We start from the raw sequence: 22,980 nt of genomic DNA, 5'->3' as shown, positions 1-22,980 counted from the left end.
CTGATTAAAAATATCAATTGTTTGATCGCCCTAATTTAAATATTGTACTGACAGCGTCCAAATGGATCAACATGTGTGATTCTTTTCAGCGACGCAGACGACTCTCAGTCTTCAACGCCCAAGAGCGACTCTGAGCTCGCCAGCCGAGCTAAAGATAACCCTGAGATGCAGTGGACCTGGGGGGAACTGCCACAAGCTGCACAGGTATTCACACACACACACACACACACACACACACACACACACACACACACACACACACACACACACACCTTGTTTTAAAATGGTGTGCATGTCCTATTATTGTAAATATTACCATTCATTTGGAGACTGTTCAGTTCAGTTTCAGTTTATTTAAAATCAAATCAAATCAAATCAACTTTATTTATAAACATGCATATGATAAAGTGTGGTCCACCTATTAATGATATTACTATTATTATTATTGTTATGATTGATACTTTTGCTTTTATTAAATTTAGTTTAGTTTTTTTTAGTATTGTATTAAATAAGTATTTTATTTGTATGTCTTCTCAATTGCTTTGTAAATGTCTACAGTATCTTAAGTATTGTAGAGGTGGGATTGGGTTGGAGTTGGGGTTGCGCTATTTTATTTTGTTAGATTGATTAACATGATTAGTATAAATAAAATTTAAAAGGACATTTTTAAAAATACGTTGTTTTTTTTAGACCAACACTGCACATGTAAGTCGTACGTCAGCAGCCAAAGGGAGCTTTACCTGTTGAAAAGGTTTTATTATCATTTAAATACAGAATAATATGTTACAAGAATAGTGTTGAATCAAGAATCGATTCTGAATCGAATCATCAACCTATAAATCATAATCAAATCTAACCGTGCGGTGCCCAAAGAATCCTACCTCTAAGTATTAGTATCAAAATTTCAGCTTTTTCTCATTACGTTACGTCTTTTTGCTCTTTTTTTTTAAACATTTAAATTATTTTTTTTAGGTTATATTTTTTGTTTATTGTCTACAATATGCTGTGGGCTAACAAAACTCAAGATGCAGACCACACTTTAGACAGCCCTGGTTTAGGGAATGGCAGATCCTTGCATTGCCTTTGTAGTGGACACTTAGGGGAGGTTTTTTTTTTTCTCAGTTTGAATTTTAGAAATACAGTACACCAAAAACAAATGTCCACTACAGAGGACACGAATCCTCGAGAAAATAAAAAAATAAGACTTATAGTAAAGGACAAATATGGCCCCCAGACCAAACTAGTTGATTAGCCCTGCTTTATTGACTTTGTTTTGTGCACAGCGCACAGAAAACTTGAAAGTATAAAGCATAGTTTAGCAGACTAAACATGGAAACCGCTCTCTTGTCTTCTTTTCACCTCTTAGCCGTCCTTCCTGACGTCCCATCAGAGGCAGGAAAGTGCAGCGTCAGTCACTATCCCAGTGTCCTCCAGCACTCACTTCAGGACCATCAGCGACACCAGACCCCCCTCGAAAAACCTCTATACAACCCAGCAAGGGGAGAGGCATGCTGACAAGCATCCTGATGATGGTAAGTCAAAAAATACCCTAACCATATCATGATTATAATTCTATATTTAAAACACTTCCTTGTGGTCTACATAACATGTAACGGTGGTTCTTAGGTCAACATTTTGCCGAGATTATGTTTTACAAACCGTCTTCAAGTTGTTTTCTGTGCCATTTCATGGGTGGGCTTACGTGCCTCCACTTCGACTGCATCTCCTCCCCATCAGCCATGCTCTAGTTTTTAGCACTTCCATATAGTCTACTGACAGATATAGGTTTCAACTATACGCTACTTTGTATTAGAAATGGCAACAGATGAGGATGTATGTGCATGTATGAGCCATTCTGCCCCACAGGGTAGAGAAAAATAAGCTTATTGACAATGGCGGACTCACGCAAATCACTTTGGGTACATTTCTACCATACTGGAGATATTTGCTGTTGTCACAAATTAGGCAAATTCAAAATGGCTCGTTTGGCGAAAGTATGAAGGAAGGCAAGATTGTTTTATAAATATCTCAGCCATCCCTTCATGGTTTCATTTCAAATTTTGGGGATTTATGCAGATTCCAAATACACAAAAACAGTTACCAATAGGTAAGAAAAGTTGGTTTTGCATAATCGGTCCCCTTTAAAGAAAAGCTTGATGCGGGTCATTTGTTGTTGTTTTATACAGTAAGAGCAATCGTTTTCTGTTGAAGAGGTTCATTTAGCCTACTAATGTGTATTTATAAATGGTTGATTTATATAAGCTAGTAAGGTAAAGTTTTGTACCTGACAAGTTTCTAGTCAGGTACAAAACTTTACCTTACTAGCCTATATAAATCAACCATTTATTAAAAAAAAGCAATCGTTTTCCCTTAGGTTGGTCAAATTTCAGATTGTGCAATCACAGGGAAGGAAGCTCTACTGTATTATTGCCAAGATGAGAGTCCATGTTCAGATTTGTGTATAAGAGAGTATGGCCAACTCGGTTTAAGGTGATCTCCTCAATGATCGGTCAAAATGCACTCACGTGACTACAGGGCACCATGACTGCTACCAACTTTAAGCTAATGCCATTTGTTTACGGTGCTTCCTCGTTAGTTTTTAGATGTGTGAAAAATGGCCACATAAGCTAGTACAAATAATAACAGAAGAAATGAACAAATTAAAGAGATGGTTTGACAAAAACAGACTATCTTTGAATCTCAGTAAAACTAAAATAATGCAATTCGCTAACAGTAGGGAAAATCAAACACAAATACAAATAGACGGACATTGAAAGACTAATAGAAACCACATTTTGTGTGCTACAATAGATGAGAAAATGAACTGGAAATTTCATAAACAAAATATACAACATAAAGGGGCAGGAACTATGTCAATAATGAATAAAACAAAATATGTTCTGGACCAATAATCACTTCATATTCTCTACTGCTCACCAGTGTTGCCATATCTCAGTTATTGTGCAGAAATATGGGTAAATAACTACAAAAGTACACTTACTCACTTAGCATGTTACAAAAAAGATGAGTTATAATAAAACATAATGAGTGATGCATACAGTGACTACAAATACATTGGCGGCAGACACCACAGTTGACATACTTCACACAAAAGTCACAATTTCTCTGTGATTGTTGGTCCAAAGCTAATGAAGATTTTGGCAAAATGAGGGTAAAAAGTAATTTTTTGGGTCGTTCTGTGTATATCTTTTACGTTTATTGTGCCGTCGGGTGTGTGTTAAGTACCTGCTGGTCACTAAACCCTGCAGGAATGTAGCAGCAGAATGCGTCAAATACGGCCACAAAATTCTACTTTCATGAAATAAAAGCATATTTTATTGTAAGTTTATGAGCTGGAGTATGTTTAGAACTATATATAGACGTAGTATTTTGGTCTATTTTGTCAGAAAAACTTAGGTTAAAACAACAGCAATTGCATGCGTCCGGGCACAGCCGCCCACATCCTTGGTAGCAGTCATAGCGTCTCTCGTTAAGTTGGCCATACTCTCTTTATACTCAACTCTGTTTGTGCTGAAACTTGGATGACCCCTAGTTGTAGGAGTTGGAAAGTAAAACATCAGCTGCGTATACTGTGGTGTTCGCAACATCCTGGCGAAAAACACAAATTATGTCATTGGCTTTCCTGCAGGAAGCATAGTGGAGAGTGTGAGTGGCTCATGTGCAGAGATGGAGGGTTTAACAACATCCCCAAGCATCCTTCCTGATCATTTAGAGGAAGGCAAGAATAGAGAAAGTCCTGTCAGGACCACAGATTCACCTTCCAAGAGGAAAGGTATACTTTTTTTAAAAAGCAGTGCAACTTTGAGATGTGGGGACGCAAACTCATTGTTTATAGTGTTACTAGAGAAAAGAAGCCAGCATCTTGGCGCTGATGGAGTCTACCTGGATGATATCACCGAACTAGAGCCTGAAGTAGCTGCTCTCTACTTCCCTAAAAGGTGCAATCTAAATACCCCTACTAGACATTTTGTTATGTACATCTACAAAATTTAAAGTGTGTAATCCATCAAAAAGTACAAGCTTTTATGAGACAGTAATTGTCCCTCTACTACTTCTACAGTGATGGAGGCGGTAGCTCAATGAAGGTGGACTCAGAGATGATGATGATGGGCGTGAGGAGTGCTAATCAGTCACCACAGTCAGTGAGCAGCAACGGGATGGACAGTGGTCTGGACAGTCTGTTGGACCACATGGGGGACCTCCCCCATGTGGCCATCTCGCTGTGCGGCGGCCTCAGCGAAAACAAGGAGATCACTGGAGGTATGACCAGGACTCGAATGACACCGACTGTGTTGTACACTGCATATTCATAGCACACTGAAATAGAATATTTTCTGGTAATAGTATCGCTCAACTTACAGATAAATGCCAAATGGGTCATCACTGGTGTGAGTGACAGCACACAAATTAGTCAGAGCTTTTCTTCCTATTACTCACACACACACAAGAGATGACCTACTCTGAAAAAAGGGTCTTAAAACTTTGCCTATTTGGCTAACAAATGAGTCAGATCTTTTCTTCCTGTCATTCACACACGCCAGTGATGATCCACTCTGGAAAAAAAAGTGTCTTAAAAGGGAACTGCATTTTTTTTTAGGATTTTGCCTATCGTTCACAATCATTATGAAAGACATGACGACGGATGTATTTTTTAATGCATTCTAAATATTACAGCAGAGTCAATTGGAGCTCCCATATTTCGCCTATAAAATCCGATACGTAACCATTCAAAAAGTGCCAACAATAATCCATTTACATTTCGTGACTTGAATATTAACCAAGTATTAGTGATATTATTAGTATAAGCGCTAACACAGACAAACTATTTGTTTTAGGCACTAACACATTCCCTGTGTTTACATCATCGATTGGTCTGCTGCTTTCTTGTTTCCCTGATTCCTGCAAGTTTATTGTACATCATAAATCATGGGTCTCACCTAGAAAGTAGATGGCTAAGGATATAATCGGACAAGTTGGTACACGAAAAGTCGTTTGGTCCTACCCACGGCGTCCCAATCTCGTTTCGCCGCAAGGATTACGAGACATTTTCCATTTAAGTGGGAATATATGAACATCCGAGCAGATGGCATCCTAATGACAGCAGACCTTCTACATTAAGTGATGTTTTATTATGCTTGTTGAAGTCTGCAGTGAGTAATAATCAGTGTTGGGTTAGTTACTAAAAACCAGTGACTAGTTACAGTTACTAGTTACTTTATTTCAAAACAATTTAGTTTCTTCTATTTTTATTTTTTTTTAAAGCTCCCATTAATGCCCTTTTAGCCTTCATTTCAGTACTGTTATTGCACTGGAGAATAATACTATATGTTGATATGCATTTGACATGCATTTGCATCACTGAACTCTGCTAAGCAATGTGGTCTACATACAACACACAAAGACAAAGATATGTTTCAAAGGGCCAATTTATTTCAGGCCAGAACAAATTGACAAAACTATTTTAAATAGCTGCAACATAACATACATAAGTAACAAACAGCATAATAAAAACATGTCACAACATAGCTGTAAACCTGGCTTCACCCAAGGAAGGCGCACATGACATACACAAAGCCTAACCAGGCATTTCTCTCTCTCAAGGAATTGTGAAATAAAATCATGTCTTCATGAGATCAACACTGTACTGAAGCCCAGAACACTCTAAGCATTTCCCCAGTTTTAGTTTAGAGAAAAGGAAAGATTGTCCTGGCCCACTAGGATCCCTCTTTATGTTTGTGAACTTTATAGTCTATACATTTAGAGTGATGTGATAATCAAACACTCAAGAAGTCTAGAATGAAAGAGTATATAAGAGAATTGACAGAGTGTGTACCTTCAGTGATGAATGATGAGCAGATGCAGAGTTTGGTGTGTCTTCTTTAGCTTGCTTTCCATGTTTATGTACTCACTGTCCACTGTGTCCAGGTACTTGGAAAATGTTTTCGTGCCATTTGCTGTTTGACGCCCGATATCATACTAATTAGCTGCCTGAAAGCGGGTGACTCCACTGTAGAGATAGCCTGCATGTCTTCTAGCACATACGCTGCAATGGCTCTATCAATGTTGTCCTGGCTAGCAGTCCCTCCGTTAAAATCCAGCCGCTGTCTGCGGTGGAGGTGAAGTGTGTCTCTCTTTACTAGCTTTGTCAAAGCATGTTGCTTTTGTAGCTGTTTCAGCAGATTTGAATTGCTGTTTTGGGCTGTAGATATGATCTTTGATCCAAGACACAACTTACATTTAACTTAAATGTTCTTTTCTTTGTGCTCGACAAAAGAAAAGTAGTGAGAATATCTCCATGTTAAGAAAATCGACTGCGGCTCCGCCATGATGTCTTGTTAGTAAACACAGACACGCCCCCCTCCCCACCCCACACCCACACACAGAGCGCACCTCTTCTCTCCCTTGTGACACAAGAACATTCAGAAAGACGACACTGCAACTCTCCAATAAAACACACTCAGATCTTCTGTTTCTAGCCGATACTACATAAAAAATAATGTAAAATAACGCAGTAACGCATCATGTAGTAACGGTAACTGAGTTACTGAATATAAAAAATAGCGCGTTAGACTACTAGTTACCGCCGAAACTAACGGCGTTACAGTAACGCATTACTTTGTAACGCGTTAGTCCCAACACTGGTAATAATCAGTTATCAAAAAAAGCAAACATTGTGATGCATTTTTTTAATTAATGCACCGCATATGATTAAAATGATCAAAATACGTAAATGTTAAATGTTATCATAAATGTGTCTGTTACTACATTACATATACACTTACATCATGTATATAAAACCTTAATGGAGGTGTTTGGATGTTTTTTGGGCTTTATAGGCAGAATTGAGCAGCTCCTGTAGGCTCCATTGTAAGCAGACTTTTGATCGAATTTCTTTAATATTAAGAATACATAAAAAAAAAAAAATAACATCCGTCGTTATGTCTTTCATAATGATTGTGAACGATAGTCAGTAGTGACAGCAAACAAATAGGTCCGAGCTTTTTTTCCCTGTCACTTACACATTTTCTGTGTACTGTGTTGTATTGCCACAGAACAGTTCCAGGAGAGGGCAGTGACCTACCAGCAGTTCTCCGAAAACCCTTCCATTATTGACGATCCCAACCTGGTGGTGAAGATTGGCAACAAGTATGCACAACCTTACTGTATTAGGTTCATGGCCGCACATTTCAAAATACTAACATTATGCAAGTTATTTGGTTTTAAAAATGTGTTATCTGGTAGTTTGTTTTTGTGATAGATAAGTTGCGAACCTCTCCAAAAAAGTGTAAAATAAATGGTCTATTATTAGTAGTATTATGGAATAAGGGTGTCCTGATCTGATATTGATATTAGATATCAACCCAATAACAGCAATAGAAACAAGTATCGGCTTGCATCTAAACTTTCCGAGGCAAAAGCAGTCCTGCAGTGTGTTTACTTGTACAAAGCTAGACAGCCAGTTAACATCTAAATGTCCTCCAATAAGCACACATATATGGTCTTTATTAGATTTTAGATCTTAGAAAATGTAGCCTAAACGGTCATATAAGCTACCGTACTAAAAACAGCCGTTAAGCACACAAGTTAGACGTCTGTATTAAGTGTCCTTAATTGAACAATATTGCAGTATAAAACATGACATTTGTCAATATAAACAAGCATCAAATAACTATAGTTGCATATTACTTACATATACAAAGTTTACAAGGAAGAAGGTATCCAGTAACGAACATGTTAGCACCATTTTAAGTTGAGCCTCGCTTAATGAATTGTTGTGGCTAATACAGTAGTTGTTGCCCAAAAATCAAATACCACTCCACTTCAACTTAAAGAAAGCATAGGTCCATAAAAGCCGTTTTTTTAAATAAAGTGTTTTTCATACCTATAATTTTTCTCTGTTTAAGTTGATCAAACCTTTTGTAACATGCCACACTACAAAATAATAAGAGCATGTATCGGATCTATATCAGCCAATATTCAAGGCTCCAATATTAGTATTATATCGTAAGTGAAAAAGTTGTGTCGGGACACCCCTAAACATTCAATCAATCAAACAAGCAATCAAACTTAATTTATAAAGCGCTTTTTATACATAAGAATGCAACAGAAAGTGTTTTGCCGATTTAAAAACAATGCCCGATGACCCACATCCCTCATCATCAATCACGTACACACACACACACACGGACACATCACACACACACACACACACACACACACACACACACACACACACACACACCAACAAATGAATGCATGGCTGAGTACAGAGGAGCCAGGTGAAGAAACACTATCACACCAAGAGGTCATCGGACCATGGCCACCAGGATTCTGACACAAAGCGCCCTCACAGCCATGGCCGATAACCCCAGATGCAGAGTGCTCCCTCTTAGGAACGCTGGAAAGTAAAAATAATAAAACTTGTAAAATATTAAGAACCATGAACTGACTTGTTTTTAAAGATTAAGTTGATTGAGCTGTAATTCATTGGGGAAACAAAGTTATTGTACACTCAGTACACTACACAAGAGCTGTATGCTAACATGCGTTAATCTTCAAAAGGCCAGATTTTTTTGCATTGTCCATAAGTTATTAACACAGTTGTATTGTATTTCAGGTACTACAATTGGAGCACAGCAGCTCCTGTCATGTTGGCCATGCAGGTCTACCAGAAACCATTGCCACAGGTAAGACCACTTCAGTGTTTTTTTGGTTTCTTCTATTTTCACACCTACATGTGAAGTTGTAGATTACATGCTTTATCTCTAATGTGACTGTTGGTCATATGCAGTGTACATCTCGTACACTAGGTGGCGAGTGTGGCCATTTCAGCTTGTTTAGCTATGTGGAATGTAAGAAGAAGAAGAGACTGCTACTGCTCCTAAGATCAAGATAGTAGCTGTCAGATTCTTGTGGGTATTATGATCTTGTTCTTCTTCGCCTGTGAAAAATGTAGCAAAGAGCGGTGTTTTGGTGTGTTAATAGGATTTTTCAAAAGCCAAACACAATCAGATCAAGGTGTTGTAAAAAGTATATTTTGAGCTGAATTATTTGAGAAGTCAGACTAATTTAGTACATACTGAGTGATTGGGAGAAGGATAAGACACACTTAGCATACAAATAAAGATCGCAAATGTTTTCAGTTTTACTTTTTACAAAAATTCAATTGGTCTAAGAAGATGTATTCTTTTTTTTCTTGTTATCCCCTTAATGATCAGAGCCTCACCAGACATGAACATCGCCGCACGTCACAGTAAACCAGGGGTTCTTAACCTCTTTGACCTTTTACACGACAGAGGTGCTCGGGACCCCCTCAAATATTAACACTGAATCTAAATTTGAATCATATTCAATAAATATATCCAAACCTACTTACAGTTTAGCAAAATATATGAAAGAATGTGTTAATCACAAAGATTATTATCAAGGTTTATGTCAGGCTGATTACAAAAATAATTAGTAATCAAATATACTGCTAAAAAATACAAACAATTATGCTGTGCTAAGATAAATAAATTATAACTAAATAAATAGTAAGTAATAACTATATCCATCCATTTTCTACCGCTTATTCCCTTTGGGGTCGCGGGGGGCGCTGGAGCCTATCTCAGCTACAATCGGGCGGAAGGCGGGGTACACCCTGGACAAGTCGCCATCTCATCACACGGCCAACACAGATAGACAGACAACATTCACACTCACATTCACACACTAGGGCCAATTTAGTGTTGCCAATCAACCTATCCCCAGGTGCATGTCTTTGGAGGTGGGAGGTAGCCGGAGTACCCAGAGGGAACCCACGCAGTCACGGGGAGAACATGCAAACTCCACACAGAAAGATCCCGAGATTGAACCCAAGACTACTCAGGACCTTCGTATTGTGAGGCAGACGCACTAACCCCTCTTCCACCGTGCTGTAATAACTATATATGTTTCCTAAACCTTCAATAAAATGTAAGTGCAAATGAAAATACAGCTTTACCACTTCTCTAGGATTTTAGCTCCAGACTTCTTCTGTTTGGTTGATATTGTCATTACCAGTGTTGGGTTAGTTACTGAAAACAGTAACTAGTTACAGTTAGTAGTTACTTTATTTCAAAAGTAACTACGTTACTAACTCAGTTACTTACACCAAAAAGTAATGCGTTACTGTGAAAAGTAACTATTTAGTTACTTATTGTTTTCTCTCTTTTTTTTAAGGCTCCCATTAATGCCCTTTTAGCCTTCATTTCAGTACTGTTATTGCACTGGAGAATAATACAATCTGTTGATCAACTTGACATGCATATGCATCACTGAACTCTGCTAAGCAATGTGGTCTACATACAACACACAAAGACAAAGATATGTTTCAAAGGGCCAATTGATTTTGGGCCTGGACAAATTGACAAAACTATTTTAAATAGCTGCAGAAGTCTACAATGAAAGAGCAACATTATATAAGAGAATTGTCAGAGTGTGTGTACCTTCAGTGCTGAATGATGAGCAGAGGCAGAGTTTGGAGTGTCTTCTTTAGCTTGCTTTCCATGTTTATGTACTCACTGTCCACTGTGTCCAGGAACTTGGAAAATGTTTTCGTGCCATTTGCCGTTTGACGCCCGCTAACATGTTAATTAGCTGCCTGAAAGCGGGTGACTCCACTGTAGAGATAACCTGCATGTCTTCTAGCACATACGCTGCAATGGCTCTATCAATGTTGTCCTGGCTAGCAGTCCCTCCGTTAAAATCCAGCCGCTGTTGCGGCTGTTGCTCCACCACCACCACTTCAGTTGGTGGTGGTGGCTCCGCCATGATGTCTTGTTAGTAAACACAGACACAAATCTGGTTCTTTTCTGTACCTGCAATAGTTGTTAAGTGCTTTTTTTTAGAGTTGTGCAAGCCTTTCCATCCCCTCTTCTCTGCACTAATTTATTTCACTCATTTTCACTTTGGTGAAATGCTCTTCCAGTGTGCTCCACATAAACATGTACCAGTGTACATGGTGCACAATGACAATTGTATCAAAACACACTGCCTTTACACCAGAGTGAAATCTAGCTGAACGTCCTAACACTTCAATAATGTCTTGTCTTTGTCCCCCTCTCTTTCCTTTTGTCACTTTTTATTTACTGTCTCACACCTTCCATCCCATTCCAAGTTTTGGTGTTTGAGTTATTTATTTTCGGCTTTCGGCCTCTTCTCATACTGCCTCCCCGGTCTCTTTGGCTCTACAACATCTGAGCATGTATGATGTTCTCCTTTTTTTCTACTGCTAGCATGTTTTTTGGCTTGTCTGTCGTCCTTCCTTTTGTTATTACAGGACATTGTGATTTGCTTTGCTTTCTAGCATTCACTCGGATATTTCCCAGCTCCATCCTGTTCTATGCTTGGATTTTTTGTGTCAGTTTTGATTTTTTTCAGTGGGTTTTGCGTGGTATGTGCATGCTTTTGTCCAGGCCTCTGTGGAGAACATCATGAAGGACAAGATGCCCAAGAAAGGCGGACGCTGGTGGTTCTCCTGGAGGAGCAGGAACAGTGACTCCAAATCGGTGGGTTAAGACGAGGCATGCGGAACATGCAGCCATGGTGACATATTGTGTCCTTCAGGAGTCAGCGACTGAAACAGCGGGAGAAATCACCATGGCGACAGCAAGCAGGTAAGTCCACACTATTTTACTGTTCTAGTGTTTTGCCGGTTTCACATCATATGTTGTTCTTATTTTTGTAAACAGGATGAAACACGAGTCGTCTTCTAGTGATGAGGACCATGTGTCTGTTACCTGCCAGTCCCAGTCTCTTGTTGGTTCTGCTAACATTTGTTACAAGAAGACTCTTAGACTGACCTCCGAGCAGCTGGTATGACGTCTTACATTTGGTCCTTATATTAAAAAAAAAAGGATGTTTATTTAATTCCAAGACAGTTTGAACGACATACAAAAGCAGCATAAATGCAATTTCTCATCTGCACGTCGGCAAAAAGTGTAGAAAAAAATGCTGACCATCTCAAACATCCTGGCTCAGATATTAATATATATAGTAGGGTTGGGTATTGTCTACATATTATCTGACACGGGTCCCAAATTGAAATGGCGCTAGTGCCAGAACTGTGTCACACATGTTTGCGAGAGTTGTGTTTCCCAAGATGTGGAAGGATGACAGGAAGCAGCGTGCAGGTAAGGAAAGTATTTTAATACTCACCGGGCAAAAAATTAACAAAGGCAGTGTGCCGCAGGAATGCGTACGTGGAGCGCCAGGCGAGACATAGCATAGCAATAACAAAAGAACTGAAACTAACGTTGCGTGTAGCAAACTTTGCACCTGCAACTAATGCTGGCTGACCAAAGAATATACAGGAGAGTGATTAACTACGGAGACAGGTGGAACTACTAATCATAAACAGAACACAGATGTGTCCATTCAGTGACCAAGGCAACAAGAAAAGTAGGAAGGCGCACTCAGGACCAAAACAGAACAATAAACTGCAAAAAATTACGAAAACACAAAACAAGACATGACCTGGGACAGTGGATCATGACAGTACTACACCCCCCCCCCCAGCATCAGAGTCCTAATTGAGCGCGTCATGTGCGCCCATTCACGTGACCTCGTCATTTAATATTTTTTTAATGACATTATTTTTTTTACATAGAATATATATTACTAACATACATCCTATATGATGAAAACTTCTTGAAGTATGCATTTTTTGCGTCTTTTGCACAGTAGTGCAGCCTCTCTCCCATGCTCTGTCAGCTGTAAAAAGAAAAAAGTGGTTTCAGTGTAGATGATAATGATAAATAATGATAAATGGGTTATACTTGTATAGCGCTTTTCTACCTTCAAGGTACTCAAAGCGCTTTGACACTATTACCACATTCACCCATTCACACACACATTCACACACTGATGGCGGGAGCTGCCATGCAAGGCGCTAACCAGCAGCCATCAGGAGCAAGGGGTGAAGTGTCTTGCCCAAGGACACAACGGACGTGACTAGGATGGTAGAAGGTGGGGATTGAACCCCCGTAACCAGCAACACTCCGATTGCTGGCACGGCCACTCTACCAACTTCGCCACATGCATGGATGGCTGCTTCTAAAATGCCCATAAAAAGTGGTGCATGTCTTCTGATTGTTTGAAAACATACACGCCACAGGTAGGAACATGATAACATGAATGTGCAGTAAATGAGTGTCTCTGTGGTGATGTCATTTAAATAAGGTGGACTGCACCACTTTTCAATTGCACACGCAATGTTAGTAGATTGCATGCAACAGGCCCAATAATAGTGCACACTAGTTTATAGATTGCACAGGCTGTTTAGCGAGAGGTATTTGGATCTTAGTTAATCCGGCCCTTAGTTTTTGTGTCTGGTTACTGCCGTTTATGCCAGCGCATGGTACCGTGTTTCCGTACTCATCCCTCGCTGTCTTAAAATCTAAAATTGAACACATCAAACATCAAATCCTGGTTGTTTTGTAGGCGAGCTTGCAACTGAAAGAGGGTCCAAACGAGGTGGTGTTCAGCGTAACAACTCAGTATCAAGGCACGTGTCGCTGCAACGGCACCATCTATCTGTGGAACTGGGACGACAAGCTGGTCATCTCGGACATCGATGGAACCATCACTAGGTTTGACCTCTCCAACAGCTCCTTTGGTTGCATCTTTCTACTACTCAGAGATGAACTTTTTCTTGTGGCTGCAGGTCGGACACACTGGGCCACATCCTTCCCACTCTGGGGAAAGACTGGACCCACCAGGGCATCGCAAGCCTCTACCACAAAGTCAGCCAGTGAGTGTACATAACATGTCCTTATATTTGTAATTATTCTGTCTTGCAACTTTTAACACAAGCTGTGCTTGTTTGTGTCAGAAATGGGTATAAGTTCATGTACTGCTCGGCGAGGGCCATCGGTATGGCTGACATGACCAGAGGCTACCTACACTGGGTCAATGAGAGAGGAACCATGCTTCCTATGGGTCCGGTGCTGCTCAGTCCCAGCAGCCTTTTCTCTGCCTTGCACAGGTCAGACACACAACATCACATTGCAAACAAGAGCTGCATGAAAAATTGATTGACAGGCTGTGAAAGGTAGTACAGTGGAACCGTCTGTGTTTTCACCTTCTTATTACTAAAAATTGGAGCTGCCTAAGTCATCTTTGACAAACGGCACATGGACGACCGCTTTTGTCGACAAAACATTTAAAACCTAATGATTAATTCATAATTTCTAGGAACAGTCGGTTCATTAATATCCACGTGTTGCGGTATTGGCGCTAAGCAATGTGAAATGATAACAGCACACAGTGACTTCCTGTTCGGTGCAAAAATAAAGGCATGGCAGAATCACTGTAACTTGGATTTTACAAAATGCATGGAATATGTCATCAATTGTCATTCAAGTGTAAACATGCAAGTAAAGGACTGCAGTGGCAATGTTAGATAAGAGTGGAGAAAAATCCAAATAAAAATATGCAAATACAGGAAAACAATGTCAATATATCATCAGTGATGGGAAAGCTACTTAGAAAATACAGTATGATAAGCTACATTTACTCTCAATTAAATGGGAAGCTATCCCCAGAGAATTGTAGCAAGCAAGCAAGTTGCCAGTGTCATCTTAAATTGTGAAGATCGCTGTCTGCGGGTATATCTGGAATATATTAAAGTACAACCACAGCGCGGACACGCTACCTCCGCTCCAGACAACTCCGTGCGTATAGCTTACGTCATCACAACTTCAGTTTCGGAAGCACTGGTTCCGGTGATTGAAGTACGTCTTTTTCCGGACAAATGTTTGGTGCATCCTTGGTCAATAGTGCGCAAATAATGAACTATATACTGTATAGCCATTCATACTGTAACTACCTGCTGGTGTTAATGTGTATGTGTGTTATGATGGTCATTTTTCCCATGGTCTGTGAACACACCGTGTCGGCGGAGAATGAAGAAGTGCGTCTCGGAGTGAAGCTAGGAGGCAGATGTGTGTGCACGGAGGAAATACTTGTTGGAATTGGGCCCGTTGTTAGCATAAAATCGGCAATAAAATCTAAAAAAAAATAGTGTTCAACCAGAATCTTGCCAGAAGCTTGTGGTTGGCTACCAAAAGCGCCTTATTGCAGTGAAACTTGCCAAGGGACATGTAACCAAATATTAACATTGCTGTATGTATACTTTTGACCCAGCAGATTTGGTCACATTTTCAGTAGACTCATAATAAATTCATAAAAGAACCAAACTTCATGAATGTTTTTTGTGACCAACAAGTATGTGCTCCAATCACTCTATCACAAAAAAACAAGAGTTGTAGAAATTATTGGAAACTCAAGACAGGCATGACATTATGTCCTTCACAAGTGTACATAAACTTTTGACCACGACTGTATATATATACTATATACTATATATATATATATATATATATATATATATATATATATATATATATATATATATACTGTTTATATGTGTGTGTGTGTGTGCGTGTACATATGTCCCCCCGTATGACATGCATTAAGCTACAGACCCCAATTTAACAGCGTTTATATCTATGGGCCCACATGTAATATAAATATCAATGTTAATGTAACTGGGAGTGTACAAATGGACTACCTTTAGGGATCCCCACACCTTGTGTGCCTTTTCTTTGGCCCACCCCTATAATGTTATTCATTTTCTCTGCCTACAACATTAAAAAAAGCATCTATCTATATCTTGACAAAAAAACTATGACTTGTGTGTTGTTTGAGAACAGTTGATAATGGTTATGAGCAGTAAAACTTTTCATGAACTCAACTCACCTTAATGTGTGTTCCTACATTTGTGTTGGGCATATTTGATAAAGACAGCAGTTATGATTTTGGTTTACAGGGTAAACAACTAAAAACTAAGGTGTTGGGCATTGTTTTCTCTAAACATTTGTGTAAATATGGCCAAAGACATGCATTATTGTGGGTTTCCTGCACGTCATCTTTGTTACTAAAGGAAAAATCTAATCTGCGCGACAGAATCCATCTGCCCTTTTTTTTGAGTTGTCAGCTTGAAGCGTTCCTTTATCTCCGACTCCCTCGTCGTCATGTGACATGAGTGCGGGTCTGTTATGATTTTGCTTCCTGGTTTCGATGACCCGCCTTATCTTGCTTCTGATTGACCAGTCCGTAATGTTCCGCCCTAACCTTAGCCAATTGTGACTCATCATACAAACACCAACCAATCACCATGGATTTTCTCCGTATGTATGGATGTTCGTATTCATCCAGGTCATTGTATTTTCTACATATTTTTTTTGGGCCTGGATTTGCAGTCCATTTTCTCTCTTTGTAGCTTTGATATGAGCTACCTCGCTACATGGATCTAAAAGTAGCTAAGCTACAGGAATCGTTACTCGTTCAAAAAGTAATGGCTACTGGGAAATATAGTTAAGCTACGTAGCTTTGCTACTGTCCAACACTGCCTATTACCCAAGAAAATGTGCAAGCAATAATTTGTGCCACGCTTGGGTCGCATATTCGCAGCGAAAGTTGAGATCCCAAAAGGCAGAAAGAAGTCAGCAGGAATAATAAAAAAATCTAAAATAATAGAACTATTGTGGTTATTATTATTATTAAAGTTATTATAAAACCACTTGCATTTAATACTATTTAAAAATGGGTCATTCAATAATAAAATTGATAATACAGCAATAATAATGTTGATATTACTAATGCCAATAATCCTGTTCTCCCTGGATTTGTTGTTGGACAGTTTGGACACAATAAATATTATAAAACACCCCAGAAATTGCTGTCAAACTCCTCGATAATGCAGGAATTAAACTGCAATATATTTGTCTATGTAAAGAGTTATACACTTAAAATATCCTGTAAATCAGTGGTCCCCAACCTTTTTGTAACTGCGGACCGGTCAACACTAGAAAATTTGTCCCACGGACCGGGGGGGTTGTCATTAAAAAATACAATCATGTGTGCTTACGGACTGTATCCCTGCAGACTGTATTGATCTATATTGATATATAATGTAGGAACCACAAATATTAATAACAGAAAGAAACAACCCTTTTGTGCGAATGAGTGTAAATGGGGGAGGGAGGTTTGTTGGGTTGGTGCACTAATTGTAAGTGTATCTTGTGTTTATTATGTTGATTTAATAAAAAATAAAAATAAAAAATAAAAATATATATATATATATACTGTGTATATATATATATATATATATATATATATTTTTTTTTTTTTTTTTTTTCCTTGTGCGGCCCGGTACCAATCGATCCACGGACTGGTACCGGGCCGCGTCCCGGTGGTTGGGGACCACTGCTGTAAATACCTCACAATTCAGTGAAAATATTGATGTTGTGTTGTGTTGTGTTGTCCAGGGAGGTGATTGAGAAGAAACCAGAGAAGTTTAAGATTGAGTGTCTGACGGACATCAAGCACCTTTTCTACCCAAATACGGAACCTTTCTACGCTGCATTTGGCAACAGAGCCACGGTCAGACCACACACATACGCGCACACACACACACAAACTGTGAGACTTGTACCAATGAAATGTGTATTATTGCAGGACGTGTATTCCTACAAGGAGGTGGGTGTTCCTCTCCACAGGATCTTCACTGTCAACCCAAAGGGGGAGCTGACCCAGGAGCATGCTAAAACCAACATCTCCTCGTAAGGGTTCTCTCTATCTCTCTATGTGTGCTTGTCCTCCAGCACTAACCTCTCTCACAACACTGTGTCTAGTTTTGGCCGTCTACGCGAGATGGTGGACCACGTCTTTCCCGTCCTCCTCCAGAAAGAAGGAGCCGACTTTAACCGTTCGGATGCTTTTGACCAATGTGATTATTGGAGCAAGCAGCATCTTGATGGCAGCATACAAGAGGAAGAGAATGACTCTCAGCTTCTTGTTGAATGAGACAAGGTGGTGAAGTAAAGACTAGTGAACCTGAATGTTATTTAACACGGTGCCATTCTTAAACAGCCGCAGGAAACTCACAACACACTTCTGTCAACTAGGAAGACATCAGAAGAACTGCAGGATTACCTCAGTAGACGCACAACGTAGACACATAGTGTTTAACAAAGCAAGCACAGACTTCTGCAATATTCTGTGTTCTTAATGCACACACACTCTCTCACACACACACAAAGCTCAGCGATCCTCCGAACTCAATGGATGACTTTCAGCAATATTCACTTCATGACACCTTCATTACCTCCATGTTGCCCACAAACTAGCTAACACACAAACACACACACGTGTATATATACAGTATGTATGAAGTCGAGGTTTCTGTGGTTTATCCGTTATACAGTGCTCGATACCGGGGTAGAGCGGAATATACGTTAGGTCAGGAAAAATATAGAGGCTATATCGTCCTTACAAGCCTGTTTCACAGGTTTCCCTGCTCAAATAAACCTGTGAAACAGGCTTGTAGGGATGATATAGCCTCTGTATTTTTCCTGACCTAAAGTATATATATGTATGTATGTATGTGTATATATATATATATATATATATATATATATATATATATATATATACATATATATATATATATATGTATGTGTATATATATATATATATATATATATATATATATTATATATATACAGTATGTGTATATATTAGGGCTGTCAATGATATTGAATGAATTCATCAAAATTAATCACACCATTTGTTATGACCGCATGTAAACCCGGAAGTCTGTGCTTTGTGCAAAGGTGAGTGATGATTTTCACTTCAGAACAAACTCCAATGAAACTTAGGAAAAAAACGGAGGTAATTTGTTGGCATTGCAGCGACATACCTTCTTAATATCGGCACACAGCAAGTTTGAAATAGCATCTTAAAGTAAAGCACATAAAGGGTTTCCGTGGGGCATCAAATATCAATAAATGAATTGTGCGAAAATGAAGGCCTTAAATGACATTGAATTCAAAGTCCAGAGACACTAAATATGTTTATATAATTGTAGCACTGCGCTGATAGATTAATCGACCGGTAAATTAAAATGAACTCAATAACTTTGCCGACGTCGATAAATTGCAGCTTCTGACTGTTTTTTTTCTTCTGCTGCGGCGTTCAAACTGCTTACAAAAGGTCTTGTATGGTTTGAAAGTGTGATAAGCGCTGCCTCTATACGGCAAGTGAAACGGCCCTGGAGTCCTACATTTTGCCATTCTTTGGAGACTGTAGGCGTGTGGTCCTTACCTGTGACATCTTGTCATGTTCATGTTTTTTACACAACTCCCCTCAGCCGTCTGCAGTAGTGCAGTTCAACACACATGAGCTAACTTGGCTAACATTAGCAGGTCTGATGATGCACATGACGTGACCTAGAACGGACATCCATATATAAATATATATTAATTCACAATCTAATGCGATCCAACAGAAAAACTAAAACAATCGGTAGAAACATTATTTGTATCACTTCAAAAGCCTATTATGTTTTATTTTGAATCTAATTGAAATGGAATGTTAATTGAAATGTTCTCAATATATTTTGTGAATATAAATTATTACAATTATTATTATATTAAAATATAAGATATTTAGCTCAATGAAAGTGGAAAATAGTAGAAAGTATGACAGTCTACCACTATTATTGGTATAAAACCAAGCATTATTACATTTGGAAAGTGATCTCATTAGATTGTAAAAGTGTACCTAATGAGTCAAGCAATCAAATCTCAAATAACAAAAAAGGTGTTGTTAGACAAATCAATGTGATCACATGACCGCGATACTGTGAAAGTGACACTTAAACACACACTCTGGTGTACACACTGTACTGTATGTTACTGTCCTCGTTAATATCATACATATTCTTGTTTAGTATATGTAGCTACTGGCGTGCATGAAGTTCCCTCACACCTCATAGGGGGCAGAAATAACTAAATATGAACTAACGTGATTATGACACAAACTTGTAAATATGGACTAAACTTTTGGTGCTCACAAAAGCAATAGAATGAAAACTTTAGTACGACTTTACAAATGCAGTCAATTCATGCAAACTAAATGTGAATCACACACCACCAAGCTGTGGTGATTGGATTCCTTTACTACTTAACATAATATTTTTTTTTTACCAAAAAACGGTAGTAGCATGTAGAATGTGAACTAGTTTACAAGTATCCTCAAGTATTGTCATCAACATTTATACAACAACTTCATCAGGAATTTACTTCCAAAGTTGTTGTTATGGTAACATAACTATGCATATCATCATCTTGGCCAACAACAGCACTGACTGGTCACCTCATTTATGTTTCATGAAGTAGTATTTATAAGTCATCATTTATTTGACACACAATGCAATCCACTTCTTGTGACTGTTTTTGTACCATTATTGTCGTTGAACTCTTTCTGTGAAAGATCTAATACAAATATTGACAAATCTTCCTGTGTGGTCTGTGTGTGTTCATCCTGTCTGATGATTTGCATTAAGCATTTGGTATGTGTCATTAAAAGTCTCCTATTGTGCTAATTTGACTTTCTAATGACATTCAAGCAGTTATATGTGCCCTAATGCATATTTATGATCATCATAACAGTCCCTCCCAAGATTTCACAAGCCATTATTTTGATTGTTGCGGCCTTAAGTTCCAAAATTCATGGCAGCCTTTAAAAAAAAAAAATTGCGGCGAGCGTCGCAATGTTTAGAGGCTTATTTTGTTTAAATACCCTTACCCCTCATACTGCTGCCATACTAGTCCATAGCCTGGTCACTCTCTCCTGTTTGGTCTCCCTCACAAGTCACTTCACAAACTTCAGCTTCTCCAGAACTCTGCAGCCCGGATAATCACCAGAACCCCTTCAATCCAGCACATCACACCTGTTCTGCAGCAACTCCACTGGCTAGCTATCAAACATCGCATCCACTTTAAAATAATTCTCCTCACTTACAAAGCCATCCATAACCTCTCTCCATCATATCTCTCTGACCTGATCCATGTCGCCACGCCCTCACGTTCCCTAAGATCCTCTTCATCCATCCATCTCACTGTCCCTTTATTTAAACTGTCCACCATGGGTGCCCGAGCTTTCAGCCGCTCTGCCCCACATCTTTGGAACTCTTTACCACCGGACCTTCGTAACATAGATTCAATATCCCTCTTCAAATCAAGACTCAAAACACACCTATTCCTGACTGCCTATTCATTGTAATCATCTTTTCTTTTCTCTTTGTTGTTGTTGTTTTTTTATTTTATCGTTGTGATTTTGTACGATGTCCTTGAGTGCCCAGAAAGGCGCCTTATAAACAAAATGTATTATTATTATTATCATTATTATTAAATCAACTTTGGATTTGATAAATTTGTTATCAATGTTTGAAATGTTCCTTGTAACCTTAACTTAAAAAAGGGCAGGATTACAACAACATTTGGAAATACTATATCGATGTTTTACTTGTTTTATACCACAAAGATGTAAAAGTCGACACTAGGTGGCAGTAAAAGCACATACTTAGCAGAGTTGTGTATAGACAGAGTATGGCCTACCCGGTTTTTAAAGTTGGCCTTTTGAAATGGCGCCCTGTAGTCACATGAGGGGCTTTTGACCAATCATTTAGGGGATCCTCTGGCTATACTCTCTGACTGGTCAAAAGCGACACACTTGACTACAGGGCGCTATTTTGAGGCCAACTTTGAAACCCAGTTGGCCATACTGCCATTCTGATACTCGACGCTCATTGTCAAATTAATGTAAATTTTTTTAATTTATTATAACTACTAAATAGATGTAAGCACAAGTTAACACTTGCAGGGCATTACTGCCTGACGCACCTCCGACAGTGCCATGTGGTGCTGGCTGCAGGGTCATCAGCCGGGAGCCACCTTTCACGGATGTTTCGCTCCTTTAATCCCGGAACATCTCTGGGTGGTGGAGCAGCGACAGGGACGTCTCCCTTCCGCCCCCTGCAGCCAGCTGAAGGATCCATACTGTACCCACATTCTAACCCCGGTATTATTGCTGTTGTGTATATGGAATGAGTCCCAAGGGACTATGCATGGCAGGGACATCCATCTCCCTGAGTCAAGTGTGGGCCTGACCGCATACCATAACATGGCAGCAGGGAAGTCTCCCTACTGCCCCCTGTCTACGTGCCTTGCTTTCCCCACGCCTTATCGTTTCTTCTGAGCCACAACCAGAAGCTCCCTTGTTCTGCCTCCTCTGCCAGGGCTTTGAGGGCCTTCTTTAGATTGGAGCCTTTAATCCCGAGGGACTTTAGGAGCCGCTGGGTGGACGCTCCAGTGTAGCCTCTACAGCCAACTTCTACTGGATAGGTGAAGGGCCTCCATCCTGCTTGTGCACACTCACTTGCCAGCTCTAAGTATTTGTCCCTCTTTCTTTCAAAGGCAGCCTCCATTCCCTCTTCCCATGGTATCGTTAATTCTACCATGATGACAGTTTTAGTAGAGGTGGACCACAGGACAATGTCTGGGCGTAACAAGGTTGTTGTGATTTCTTGAGGGAACTTCAACTGACGATCTAGATCAGCCTTCACGTTCCATTCTCCGCCAGCTGACAGGAGGGACTGGATGCTCTTGCTGCTGCTCTGAGGCTGGCCACCTTGCTTGACAAACTTAATCAACCGCTGAGCTGTTCCTGGACTGGCCCCATTTGCTTCCACTCTGCGTGCCTCCAGGATTTCAGCTAGCTTCCGCAGGACGCGGTCGTGCCGCCATCCATACCGGCCCTGCGACAAAGCTACCTTGCAGCCAGAAAGAATGTGATGCAAGCTTGGGTTCTGGGAGTCACAGAGCTGGCAGGTCACCTCTGCCCCATACCACACATGCAAGTTCCCGGGACTGGGGAGGGTATCGTACGTGGCCCTGATGAGAAAACTTAGCCTCGCCTGGGGCATCTTCCACATGTCTGCCCACGTAACAACTCTGTTGACAACGGCCTCCCAATTGGTCCATCTCCCTTGCTGCTGTTGGCCCACAGCCTTGATCATGTAGCTCTCCTCTT

The 22,980-nt window shown here is 39.7% G+C and overlaps 1 protein-coding gene across 5 annotated transcripts in view; it reads left to right on the top strand.

Annotated features, from left to right (window-relative positions):
• lpin1a (lipin 1a) overlaps positions 1-18,400 on the top strand; it is a 44,025-nt gene extending 25,625 nt beyond the window's left edge. Inside the window, exons 8-24 of one of the 5 annotated variants that reach the window (XM_061964321.1) lie at positions 90-204; positions 1,367-1,532; positions 3,650-3,793; positions 3,866-3,959; positions 4,082-4,281; positions 7,074-7,167; positions 8,639-8,708; positions 11,159-11,245; positions 11,457-11,549; positions 11,608-11,657; positions 11,733-11,856; positions 13,483-13,631; positions 13,706-13,792; positions 13,874-14,026; positions 17,373-17,487; positions 17,563-17,666; positions 17,739-18,400. In XM_061964321.1, coding sequence (XP_061820305.1) covers positions 90-204; positions 1,367-1,532; positions 3,650-3,793; positions 3,866-3,959; positions 4,082-4,281; positions 7,074-7,167; positions 8,639-8,708; positions 11,159-11,245; positions 11,457-11,549; positions 11,608-11,657; positions 11,733-11,856; positions 13,483-13,631; positions 13,706-13,792; positions 13,874-14,026; positions 17,373-17,487; positions 17,563-17,666; positions 17,739-17,910 — 2,017 coding nt within the window. In that variant the 3' untranslated portion in view covers positions 17,911-18,400. Of the gene's footprint in view, positions 1-89; positions 205-1,366; positions 1,533-3,649; positions 3,960-4,081; positions 4,282-7,073; positions 7,168-8,638; positions 8,709-11,158; positions 11,246-11,456; positions 11,550-11,607; positions 11,658-11,732; positions 11,857-13,482; positions 13,632-13,705; positions 13,793-13,873; positions 14,027-17,372; positions 17,488-17,562; positions 17,667-17,738 lie in introns of all 5 variants that reach the window. The other 4 variants (XM_061964320.1, XM_061964324.1, XM_061964319.1 and 1 more) reach the window with 4 other exon arrangements.
• Positions 18,401-22,980: the final 4,580 nt, after the last annotated feature.

Source organism: Nerophis lumbriciformis, linkage group LG06 (assembly GCF_033978685.3).
Source record: "Nerophis lumbriciformis linkage group LG06, RoL_Nlum_v2.1, whole genome shotgun sequence".
NCBI classification, from domain to species: Eukaryota; Metazoa; Chordata; class Actinopteri; order Syngnathiformes; family Syngnathidae; genus Nerophis; species Nerophis lumbriciformis.
The sequence above is the reverse complement of the archived record's forward strand: the minus strand, read 5'-3'. Positions and strand labels throughout refer to the sequence as shown.